The sequence below is a fragment of the Indicator indicator genome, chromosome 24 (assembly GCF_027791375.1).
Source record: "Indicator indicator isolate 239-I01 chromosome 24, UM_Iind_1.1, whole genome shotgun sequence".
NCBI lineage: Eukaryota > Metazoa > Chordata > Aves > Piciformes > Indicatoridae > Indicator > Indicator indicator.
Window position 1 is genome coordinate 17216621 of NC_072033.1, and position 13041 is coordinate 17229661.

A 13041-nucleotide genomic window follows, 5' to 3' on the forward strand; every position below is an offset into this window, starting at 1 on the left:
CCCAGGGCTGCTTTGCGGTGCTTAGAAGGCATGTGCCAGGAGACTGCATTCATGTTATCACTAATTTTTGTTTTAATCAACTGTAGACACAGAGCAATGCTTTAGCATTCACATATGAGCCCTACAGGGACAATGTGCTGCTTATTTCAGTGCAACTCCTAGTCTGGCCTTCTTACTTAATAAGTAGGCTATTATCTTACTATCAATGCACTGAAGCTTTACCGGAGCCATTTTCATGACCATTAATGGTAGCTACATATATAACCTCCTTGCATCAAGGAGAAGATAATGGGCCCTTAAACATGTGTGCTGGAGGATGGAGGGAGGGGTATGAAATATGAAGCAAACTCGGCTTAAATAATTTGCTCTTCCAGTTAAGGAGAAAGCAATCCTCTTCTGATCAGCACCGTTATTTTCTGGTAAACGTGAAATAATGGACAATGAGGTTCCCATTATGCAGGTGCTGTATTACGGGGGCTAATGAGTTTTATTAATCTGAGTTTTTCCATGTAACTCGGTGTGGGTCATGGCTCTGCAGGAGGTCTGCAGGGGCACATGTTGCACATTCAGCCCGTGTGCTCGCAGCCTCAGGTGAGCAGTGTTAGGCAACATTTTCCATCCCTTGTGATGCAGGGCCAGGAGATGGATGCCTTCCATGAATGCTGTTCATTTACCAAACCCGCATGTTCACACTGTGTCTGAGCAGGAAACTCTTGCAGTGACAGCTTTGTGTTTCTGGGATCAGAACTGCTGTGACCAAATAAGCAGAAGATAGAGCTTCTGTTTTCACTATACTCGTAGTATAATAAAAGGTGGCTCCCAGGAGAATGGAGACTCTGTTTTTATAAAGAGTCCCATGGAACAGACAAGGGGTAATGGGTACAAGTTACCCTGAGCTGATTCCAACTGGACTCCAGAATAAAATGTTTCACCATTAGAACAGTCAGACATTAGAATCATCTCCCAAGAGAAGCAGTGGATTCCCCTACAATAGACAGTTTTAAGACTCAGCTTGACAGGGTGCTGGGCCAGTTCAGTTTGGATAGGCTATTACCTAGAAAGGCTGGGCCAGATGATTCTTGGGCTCCCTTCCAACCTGGCATTCTATGGTTCTGTGATAATTTGCCCTGAGCCAGGAATCATCTTTAACCCCTGGTGTACAGTGAACAGCAAAGACTTACCTGCATGAGCAAAGGCTTCAGGGTGAGACTATCTGGTTTTCAGTAGGAATGAAGAGAAGCCACCAACATTTGCCTTTCTTAGTAAGGAAATAAATACATGCCATTCCCTGGCAAGTCCAGTTTGCTCCCTTCCTGGAATCTGGGATGCGTGCATAGCTGTCTTCCCAACTCTGCAATGTGGGACAAGCGTCAAGATAATAGATGATGCCAATGAGAAACATTTACAAAGGCATCCTGCATTGTATTCCCTACTTTTTCCTTTTTTCTAGTTATGAACTGATTTGTGCTTGGAATTAAATTACAAATATTTTTAGCACAATTGCCATTGTTATAATTGTTATGCCCACTGCCAAGCACATATGAAATGTGATGATAAGGAACAAATCACAGGATTAAAATAATCAAATCTGAGGCAGGCACAGCCTTTTGGAGCTGTTTTCCAGGTTGAGATTTTTCAGATAGAAGTAATTGTACAAAGGCTAATACTCAAACATGTGAAGGATTGTTGATTTGAGAGCACAGAAAACAACTAGAACCCAGTTCTGCAAAGATTTCATTAATTCTGTGTCATTGTAATTGCAGTGAGGTAATAGCAAGTGAAAGCTTATTAAGATAACCTACCTACTGTGCAGTTTTGCCTGTAAATTAATGGTTTTGAATGATGGCTTTGAAATTTATTAGGTGAAAAAAAGGTCTCTGGAAGTGGATTTAAATCAAAGAGCATTCATTTTCCCTTATTCCTCTTTTACAGATTTCCCAAACCCTTTCTAATCTAGTAATAATGCTTGATTTTGGCTAGTAAATATTGCAGCCCCTGACAGAAATGAAGTGGCACTACAACTCACTTTAAATTGCCCATAAATACCTGAAAAATGCTCTTCTAGAACAAGTGACAGCGTGAGCATGCGGCTTGGAGGAGTTCCTGGTGACTCTTTAAACACTAAAGGAAAAAGAAGAAACAATAAACCCTTATTTAAACTTTTCTTATTAACAAGGGGGCTGAATACAATCCTCAGTAGTAGCAGCATTCTTATGGACTAAGAATCACGTAACCACAGAATGTTAGGGGTTGGGAAGGGCCTCTAGAGACCATTAAGTCCAACCCCCCTGCCAAAGCAGGGTCACCTAGAGCAAGTCACACCGGAATACTTCCAGGCAGGTTTGAGTGTCTCCAGAGAAGGAGACTCCACAACCTCTCTGGGCAGCCTGCTCTACTGTTCCATCACCCACACACCAAAGAGGTTTCTCATGCTGAGGTGGAACCTCCTGTGTTCTGGCTTATACTCATTGTCCCTTGTCCTATCACTGGGCATCACCGAGAAGAGCCTGGCATTTTCATCTTGACACCCACCCCTCAGATATTTATAGAAAGCCTTCTCTCTCAGCCTTCTCAAGAATAAACAGCCCCAGGTCTCTCAATCTTTCTTCATAGGAGAGATGTTCAAGTCCTGCAGTCATCCTCATAGCTCTTTGTTGGACTCTCTCCAGCAGATCCCTGTCTCTCTTGAACTGGGGAGTCACAAATTGGACACAGGATTCCAGGTGTGACCTCACTAGGGCAGAGGAGAGGAAAAGGAGAAGAAGCTGTGGATTTTTACTACCTTTTTCTTACCAACAAACCTGAGATGAGCCACTATATGAAAGTAACATGCAGGGTGTCACAGTGCTTAAATTGAGGGGGGAACAAAAAAGAAGCATAGACATCCTTGTTAGATAAATGTGGGATAAATCTGAAGAGTGAGAAGCAAGGAACAGTTCTGTTTGGTTGATAAAAGTCACTACTCCAGTTCTGCTCTGTCGTTACTTACGACTTATGTAACTATAACTGTGTGAATAATAATAAAACCCCAAACTCAGCCCTTTCAGCTCCCTGAGTAAGTCTGGTTAATCGACGGGAATGTGATAACACCTTTCCCTTGGAGGGTTTATTTTTTTGTGCTTCTGTGTGTTGTTTTGCTCTGAATAGCAACACTTCGTGACCTGTAAGCAAGTCGTCACCTGATCCACCAAAGACTCCATCTCATTTTTAACTTAATAGGCTTGAGACCTCAAGAGTGATTTCAGGGGGAGTCTTGGTTTTGTAAATCTTGATAGAATCTCATTCCTAGGTGACATGATGTCACCTACGAAAAAATATTAGGAAAGTAATGTGTGAAATATTTCTGCCATGGGGTGAAACATCAGCCCAGTAGTTAGTAAATGTTCATTGTTTTATTCTTATTTATCATGATGAACAAATAAGATCCATTTCATTTTAACTATAACATTCAGGAGTGTTGATATTGACTGCATTAGGCAGCCACAGCATAGCAACCTCACCCAGCTACCATGAATGCTGCCATTAGGTTCTGGAATGCCACATGCACTCGAGAAAATAATTGCTGCCCTCTCAGTGTCCGAGGGAACATTCCTTTGTCCTTCCTTTTCAGCTGAGAAACCCATCTCTAAGGGCTTTTCTGAGGCATTTCTTTGGTTAACTTGACACTGGCAAAACCTGTAACTACATCTCCTTACCAGTCCAGCCCTACTGGTGGTCAGACAGGAGAAGCTAGAGCTTAGGCAGGAGTTTAGTCCAGCAGCTAAACCAAGGAGTCCTGCCTCTCACACCACAGCCTGATTACTCAGGACCCAGCCTTCCACTGTGTATTTATAGGAAATTCACTTCTGATTTGAGCTTACTCCACTCCTCTGTGCAGCTGGGAGTCCAGTTTAATGCCTGCTTTTTTACTGTCCATGAGGTTACTACAACAGCCTTCCAAGCTACAGCTGAAGAAAAGCTTAAGCAGTATTAGCATTAGCAGTATTGTATTTAGAGACCCCCATCAGAGCTGCACAGTTCTGTCATTTTGGGGATGAGACACCATTTGGAAAGTCTCCATACGAGGCAGCATGTTAAATATTGATATTAAAACAGCAAACAGGAAAGGAAAAGCTTTTATTTAACAAGCAGCTATTACTATAAACAGCTTTAGTTTTGTGGTCAGTGTCAGCTATGTGTGTGTCAGGTCACAGGTTTTATCATTGTCATTCAGAGTGGCCATCTAGCAGAGAATCACGGATTGGATTAGGCTGGAAGAGACCTTTAAAGGTCATCTAGTCCAACACCCCTGCAGTGAGCAGCAACATCTGCAACTACAGCAGGTTGCTCAGAGCCCTGAACAACCTGACCTGGAATGGTTCCAGGGGTGAGGAATCTACCATCTCTATGGACAAACTGGGCCAGGGTCTCACCACCTTCAGGGTCAAACATTTCTTCCTATTTAGTATAAATCTCCCTCTTGCAGTTCAAATAATCACCCCTGGTCCTGTCACAACAGGCCTGGCTCAGAAGTCTGTCCCCAGGTTTTTGCTTGGCCTCTTTAAGCACTGAAAGGCCACCAGAAGTTTTCCCCAGAGCCTTCTCCTCTCCAGGCTGAACAAGCCCAACTCTCTCAGCCTGGCCTCACAGCCTGCCTAGCATTGCTGTGGCCTCTTCTGGCCCTGTTCCAACAGGTTCCTGTCTGTGCTGAGGACTCCAGAGCTGCCCCAGCACTGCAGGGGCAGTCTCAGCAGAGCAGAGGGGCAGAATTCTCTCCCTGCCCCCGCTGCCCACACTGCTAGGGATCAGCACAGGATATGGTTGTCTGGTCTGGGAGGCATGTCGTCGGCTCATGTCCAGCTTTTCACCCCCCAGCATCCCCAAGTCCTCCTCTGCAGGACTTGTCTCTCCATCTCCAGAGACTTGTGTCTCTGAAGATCTCCAGAGGTCCCTTCCAACCCCTAACATCTTGTGATCCTGTGATCTCTTCATCCCACAGTCTGTGTTGATACTGAGGACTGCCCTGACCCAGGTATAGGACCTTGCACTTGGCCTTGTTGAATCTCACAGTGTGTGCAGGATGAAAAAGGCTGGAAGTGCTGCTGGCTGGCTGTGTCTACTCTGAATATTGAGAATGAACTTTGGGAGTCTGGTTCAAGTGCCTTATTTCCAAGACAATAAATTCTTCCTAAAGCAAATGAGTGTCACAAATGCTCTTTCCACCTGGTGGCACCTGACACTGCTGACTTCTTAATACACATTAGCTCTCACTGACTGGGATTGAAAAGAGTATCAGTGAAAACATGGCCAAAAAGGAACTCTGTTTTGTGTGTGCACGTGTTCAAACAGCTTCTGACTGCACGTTTCATACCATCTGCCTTGGGGCAATGCTTGTATGCACCAGCTCCTGACACCCTACACTTAATACACACACTGCTGTAGATGAGCTTCAAAAGACACCAAAAAAAATTGTTATTTATTTTTTCCCCATCACATGAGTCTTGTTAATTTAGCTTGGGGAATTTCTTAAAAGAATGATTCCTAAGCAAATGAGGAAGAACATTGTCTAAAGGAGAGTACCCTGAGCCACTGCCCAAAATTGAAGACTGCTCTCACCCTTCAGGGCTCTTTTTGTGTCATATCAGTTAAGAAATGCAACTGTTTCATGGATACCTTAATTAATCACTTGGTATCAATACCGAGGGACCTTGCAGTCACACTGAGAGTGAAATTGCAGCTGGAAGTGTGGCTGCAATCATGCCAGGGACTCAGATTGCATGAGCCAAGATGCTGGGGTGTCCGCTGTGACAGCTTGCTTTTCCTTTGTGAATTAACCCTTCAGGTGCTCCATCCTCTCCACCCCAGGCTGTCCCTTAGCAAGCACTTGTGCCTTTTACCCTGAAAATGCTGGCATGCAATTCCCCGAGCTGCTATGACCCTAATTTGATCAGCTCTTCCCAAAGAGCTCAGTAGTTGTTTCATGTTCTCAGCCTCCAGGTTGTAAATAAGGCAGACTGGGAATTTCAGTGGAGGTGAGAGGCTCCTCACTGCTGCTACTACCCAGGTGAGGTAATGGCACAAATTACCCTCTCAGACTAACAAAACTGCTGGCAGGTTTCAAAGTGTTTCTGTCTCTATATTTTTTCCTTTATAGTCATGAAGAAGCAGAAAAAAAGAGTTATTTGAAAGGCTGCTTGCGGATGTCATGGCAGAATTGTCACAGCATCTTATTAAAGTTGTAAAAGTGTGAATTTGCACTTTGGCTCTGCTGTAGCAGTAAGTGGGTGTTTTTGTGTTTGATTAAAGGGAGGAACAGTGCCAGTTGTGTTTCCATCCTATAAGCCCTTGATCATATAAACAAAGTAGCTCTGTCAGTGCAGTGTGGACACATTGTTCACCTTGCTAGTATTCTGACATTCTGGAGAGCTTTGCACGTCTGACTTCTACCTCTGCCGTCCTCCACTTGCACGTTCCTTGTGCAGCTCAGCAGGTTAATATTAGAAAATTACCAGTGCAGAATGTAGATGACACTGGTGCAGAAATGCCAAAAAGCCAGAGCAGGAGCCACCTCCCCTTTCAACATCTAAGACTTCCCAGAGATCAGAGAGAAAATGACAGATTTCACACATCCATTCTGATAAATTCTACAGACTGCCCTGGGCTGCTGGGGAGCCATTTCAAAGCACAAAAGCCATTGACATTGTTTCCTTTCTTCTGTGGTGATGAGAATAATTTTTAGAGCACTATGCCCTGCTCTCACAGAGCTGTTTTTCTCCAGGATGTATTCAACTGGCTGCACAAGATGGGTAAGAGCAGAGAATAGTTCCTTTGGACATCACTTGCTGAGGGTGTGCTACTACAGTGCTGCTCAGCTTGGTCTTCTTAGCCTCTCTGGTCCCTCTGGAGAGAAGGACGTGTTTGTGGTATTGCTGCCTTTCTTTAGGTTTCTTGCTTTGATAGTCTTGGCTTCAGTCCCAGAGCAGCTGAGCTCTGTAACAACTGTCTAGGTATTACTCCAAGGTAGTGGGAGGTTTCAAAAGCTACAGGTTTGAAATGAGAAGGTCAGAAGTCCTTGCCCTTTTCTCATGCTCTATTTCAGTAATTCTTTTCTGTGTAAAAGGTCTTCAGTCAGACACACGGGAACATCACTGAATCCAGTTCTTACAGCCAAGGTGAGCAGTGACAACCTCTGGCCACCAGCAGCTAGGTCCTGTCACTGTATCCAGTGTATAGAGTTAGATAATGGTTGGACTCAAAGATCTTAAAGGTCTGCACAACCAAAAGAGTTCTATCATTCTGTGATCCATCCAGTTGGCGGTCAGGCACTAGTGGTGTCCCCCAGGGATCAGTGCTGGGCCCCGTCCTGTTCAATATCTTTATTGATGATATGGATGAAGGAATTGAGTCCATCATCAGTAAATTTGCAGATGACACCAAGTTAGGAGCAGGTGTTGATCTTTTGGAGGGAAGGAGGGCTCTGCAGAGGGACTTGGACAGGCTCAATGGGTGGGCAGAGGCCAATGGGATAAGATTTAACAAGGCTGAGTGCAGGGTTCTACACTTTGGCCACAACAATCCCAAGCAGTGCTACAGGCTGGGGACAGAGTGGCTGGAGAGCAGCCAGGCAGAGAGGGACCTGGGAGTGCTGGTCAATAGTAGGCTGAACATGAGCCAGCAGTGTGCCCAGGTGGCCAGGAAAGCCAATGGCATCCTGGCCTGTATCAGGAATAGTGTGGCCAGCAGGACAAGGGAGGTTATTCTTCCCCTGTACTCAGCCCTGGTCAGGCCACACCTTGAGTTCTGTGTCCAGTTCTGGGCTCCTCAATTCAAGAGAGACGTTGAGGTACTGGAACGTGTCCGGAGAAGGGCAACAAAGCTGGGGAGGGGTCTGGAACACAAACCCTATGAGGAGAGGCTGAGGGAGCTGGGGATGTTTAGCCTGGTGAAGAGGAGGCTCAGGGATGACCTCATTGCTGTCTACAACTACCTGAGGGGAGGTTGTAGCCAGTGGCAGGTTGGTCTTTTCTCCCAGGCAACCAGCAGCAGAACAAGAGGACACAGTCTCAAGCTGTGCCAGGGGAGGTATAGGCTGGATGTTAGGAGGAAGTTCTTCACAGAGAGGGTGATTGCCCATTGGAATGGGCTGCCCAGGGAGGTGGTGGAGTCACCATCACTGGAGACGTTCAAGAGGAGCCTGGATGAGGCACTTAGTGCCATGGTCTAGTTGATTGGTTAGGGCTGGGTGATAGATTGGACTGGATGATCTTGGAGGTCTCTTCCAACCTGGTTGATTCTATGATTCTATGATTCTATGATTATTCTTTTAAGGAGACAGAGCAGAGCTCTTCCCACCCAGGAAGATGATTTATCACAAGCCATTTGTACCCACACATGTTTTCAGCATCCACAGCATCCTGTGGCAGGAAGCTTCACAGCTCACCCAGCTCTTAGGTGATCATTTTGACTGTGTCCCCTGCCAAATACTGCTGTGCAGAGTGGAAAGCTGCCCTCAGCAAGGAGGCTGGCAGCAGGGTTTACCTCTAACTTGTGACAGAAATATGATGTGATATATCATTTTGGGAAGGCCGCTGTCTGCCCTGAAGGAGGGGAGCAGGGTGGCAGATTAGCTCCTAAGGCCATAAAGCGCTGGGTCAGGCAGGCTTTGCCTTTTGGATGTGGCACTGATAAGGTTGGAGTACTCTGACCCCGCTGCATCTGATCAGACATCTGTAAAGGCAGCGTGGCCCAGATGTGGCTGTTAAAGTGGAGAGGAGGTGGATGAAAGTGAACTGAGCATAATAATGCACCCTGTGTTAATCGTGGTGTGTGAGACCATCCACAGCTTTCAGCAGCTGTGGCAGTTACAGGGTTTGGGCTGTGAAGAAAGGTGTCCCCAGCTCATACTTTTAGCCTCTGTTGCTCATCTTGATCTGTCAGAGGGAAGAAGCTATGAATAGAGAGAGCAAACAAACTGTGGGAAGACATTGCTGCTTTGTTTCAAGCTTGCAAACTTTGCTTCTTGAGTTCTTTTGAAGCAAACCTGTGGCTTCTTGATGTGGATGTAGTCAGCCAGGAACAAGTGATAACAATTGCCATAGATTAATCTCCCCTAGCAGTGCAGCTGGATCCGTGCAACCTCATCAGCACAACAAGTTTGGATGGGAACAGGTTCCTGATTCAAACACAAGCTGAGGACAGGAATATTTGCTCTCTGGAGCATCATTTGAACCTGAGGATAATTCCCAATTGGGTTTCATTCTCTCCATGAAAGTCAAGATGTGACCAGTTTGTGCATCAGGATCTTAAAGTGTGAGGTCATCCTCAGGAATTAAAGGAGGACAAAGGAAACAACTGAGATCTCATAAACACACCTGTGGAACAGCACTTGGAGAGAACCGTGGTAATGGCTGCTTGACTGAATCCCTTTTCCTTGGTCTTCTGATGGTTGTCCCATGGAGAGCTACCTGTGATTGCCTTGCTCTGTGTATACACATCAGGGACCAATATCGCTGATGAGAAGTCCTCAGACCCCAATCCAAAGCCCCTTAATCAGGAGAAATCCTTTTTCACATCCGGACTGGAGTCTCAAAGCAAGATTTTGCCCAGCAGAAGCTGGGGACAAGGTTATACTCCAGGAAGTAAAAACCTCAGGGCACTGAACAATTTTTGTTTGCTTTCTGGTTTTGCTAATTTAAAGTTGTCATTGGATTTATGAGCTAAACTGTCAGGGTAGATGTGTGGCCCTGTAGCACTTGTGCAGGAATTCAGGTGAGGCAGGATTTGGAGCAGTTTTTAGGAGATGCTGATGGCTGCCGTGGCCATGCCAAGCCAAAGTACTACTGTTTAGTGGTAGTGAGGATCACTGGTGATGTAGGACACATGAGTGTACTGTGTTTTGGCAGCCTCTGTGCTGCCTCATCCAATGGTGCCTTGTTAATCTACCTGCTAATTAAATAAACCCAATTAGGATCTAAGTCCTGTGTGTTTATTTGTTTGGATCCAATTTCATGTCATGGAACTAAAGCATTTTCTAGAGGTCTGCAGGTGTTGTCAGGAGACTCAAACTCAGTGCCCGTCCACTGGTATCGATAATCAGAAGAGGATGAAGACCATAATGTGGTCCACATGTCCAACTGTCAACATGTGAGTAGCCCCACTAAAACCAGTGGATTGCTTAAAAGCAGATCCACACTGTGTCCAGGCCTCCTGCTGTACCAGTGTAGGTAAAAAATCATATGAATGAAGATGATAAGATCAGGCTCTGGGAGTTGTATGTTTTTCTCTTTGAAATCCAGGTCACATTATCCCTGTGGTTCCATCCTTCTTAACTAGCTAAGGGGAGTCAGTGTGTTTTCTTGGAGACGTTTGTGGGGTCCCAGCCAACACATGATTGCTTTTTATTTAGCTTATCAAGATAAAAGTGCAGGTGGAGAAACGCCTGTTTATGTCAAACTCAGCTTTTAACAGCAGTACCTTTTGCTGTCTCACATGATGTCTCCTTTGTAGTAGAACCAAGCTGGAAAATCACTTTGCTTACAGGAGGCTTTTAAAAGCAGGAGGCAGTCCATGAGAGGCAAGAAACCTTAAGAAATGGCACAAAGGCCAGGTTCTAGTCTGCAGGGCTGCAGCCCAGCCTTCAACCCAGCCTTTCCCACGCTGTTCCCAGCAGTCGCCAGAGCATGTCACACAAACTAGCCTAAACCCAGCCTGTTCTCCTGCTTTAATTCTGATGTCAGATTGCCTGCATCAGTCCAGAGTGAGACCTCCCTATGCAGTTTGTAAAGAGTGTTTCACCTCCTTTCATCAAAAATAAATTGATCTTTGCTCCTATTGCCTCCACCATCCAAACCCCATCTTCCTGGGAACACAAATGCTGGAACCCAGTTTCTTGGATGAAGTAAATTGTTTTCTGCTTTGTATTTCTTTCACCTGTAGTAACATGGTTTATTGGATCTGACTGGATTCATTGATGCCCTGGTTAAGCACAGTGCACAGGTCAGGTAATCAATATCCTTTACCATTTAAAACTAGTAGAATTTGTGATCAGTTCAGAATCTGAATCCTTATCTCAGGTATTCAGAGTTGGCTTTTTTGTTTGTTCTGTTTCACCCTGTGGCTGATTTGAATCACAATACCGTTCCTAATGCAAAGGGTTTAACTAAAATTCATAGTACTGCAGTTTTCTTGGGGCATAGTCAGTGGCCTCCTGGACTAAAATGGTAGAGCTCCTACCATTTCAGCTGCCACCTCCTCACACCTCTGCAATAAGCCGTGTGGCATGTTTATTTGAAAGGAAAGTGGAACTGGTCACTCATGGTGCCGTCACAGCCTGCTTTGGGGGCAGGAGTCAAGCCCTGACTTCAGAGGAACCTAAGAGTAATGGGGCAAATTGTGGTGCATCACGTGGAGTCACTGGAGATTGCAGAGACATCATCATCAGATGAGTCTCTCCCAAAGCTTCTTATCTTGTTATGTTGAGCTTAGCAACCAGTCTGTCCCACTCACCGTGTGTGGTGTCTGACTAGCTCCTCAGCCCCATCAGAAACGTGTAGTACAGGGAGGGCTGACGTGATGCCACAGCCTCTGGACCCTGCTGCTGCTTGTGGAGAAGAGGCAATATGAAGGACTGTGGGGGTGTGAGGGTGCTGGTTGTGTGCTGGTAGAATTGTGCTGTTCTCAGCTGAAGCAGATTGAGTTGCCGCTCTACAGATGCAGGGTGTGGTGTGTGGTTTGTAGAGAGCTCTTGGGCAGAAGTTCTTCTTGGAAGAGCAGAGGTGCTCCCCTGTATCCCTCTGCTGTTACTCAGCAGTGATTCATGCACAAGACTGGCTGTATATTTTCAAATACCCACAAATGTGCATTTAAAACAATTCCTTGTCTTATTCCCCTTTTGGAGTTTGTCTTCCACATGCACTCTGGTTGACAAATTCCATAGAATCATAGAATGGTCTGGGTTGGAAGGGACCTCCAAAAGTCATCTAGTCCAACTCCCAAGGGGAAAACCCATTGTATTTCAGGTTAATCCTAAACTTCATGACTTTTAAGGTGACCACGGGGAGGAAAGGGGAGAGGATTCCGCTCTCCTAGATGCCTTCTAGGCTCCATGCCCTATATGTACAGCTCCCCTGTCCAGCACACCCCCGGACCGCCCCAGCCAGCGGAAGAGCCAACACCTCCTGAGGACAAAACGTCCCATCAAGGGAAAAGAAACGAAACAAAACAAAACAAAACATTCGGGGCTGCCCCACCAGCCCTCCCCAGGGGAAAAGCAGCTGCGCTGCCTGGCTCAGCCCCATCGGGGGAGGGTTCCGCCCGGCGACGCACAACATCCCACCCCTCCTGCTCTTGGAGGTGGGGTGTGAATCCCAGCGACAACTAAGCGCCCGCCCCGCATTCGGGACAGCAGCTGGCACCAGAGCGTTGCCCTTTTAAGTTGTGACCCCGCTTGCCACCTCTTCGGCTCCTGGAGAGGCTCCGGCAACCGCCGCGACCGACCTTCCCTCCGTTCCTCCTTCTCTTCGTCCCTGCCCGATCCCGGTGGCGGAAGCTGTGGGCCGGGCTGCCCTGCCCCCGCTGCCCGGGGACCATGGGATGCTGCACCGGGCGCTGCACCCTGATCTTCCTTTGCACTTTGCAGTTGGTAAGTGAAGCCGCCTCGGGGTTTAGGAGGGGGAACAGGATGGTGAAGAATTAAGGGGTTCGGATCAGCCCTCCCCTCCAGAGCCTCGGTGCTGGTGGTGGCTCCGAGATGAAGTTGAGGAGGAGGAAGGTAGAGAGATGTCAGGCTGCACTTTGCTATGCGGGAGGATTTAGCTAAAACTAAAACTCGGAGAAACGCTTCGGGGCGGGGAGGTGGGGGGATTAGTTCTCGATTCCTACATTCGTATTTTCAAAATACGACTGAAAAAAAACGTAGAAATCACTCGGTGAAAGGACTCCCTAAGGGCTCGGTGGCGATGCCACAAACCAAACCAAACCAAACCAAACTTCATTCGTGCCGAAAACCACCGGTACCTTCAGCCTCCTTCATGTCCAGCTGCAAGAAAAGGCTCGCCCATATCC

The 13041-nt window shown here is 46.5% G+C and overlaps 1 protein-coding gene across 4 annotated transcripts in view; it reads left to right on the forward strand.

The window, feature by feature from the left end:
• Positions 1 to 12553: 12553 nt before the first annotated feature.
• The window catches only part of NKAIN4 (sodium/potassium transporting ATPase interacting 4), a 60287-nt gene continuing 59799 nt past the window's right edge, over positions 12554 to 13041 (forward strand). For all 4 annotated transcript variants that reach the window (XM_054391931.1, XM_054391930.1, XM_054391933.1 and 1 more), the window contains exon 1: positions 12554 to 12619. In XM_054391931.1, coding sequence (XP_054247906.1) covers positions 12566 to 12619 — 54 coding nt within the window. In that variant the 5' untranslated portion in view covers positions 12554 to 12565. The remainder of the gene's footprint in view (positions 12620 to 13041) is intronic.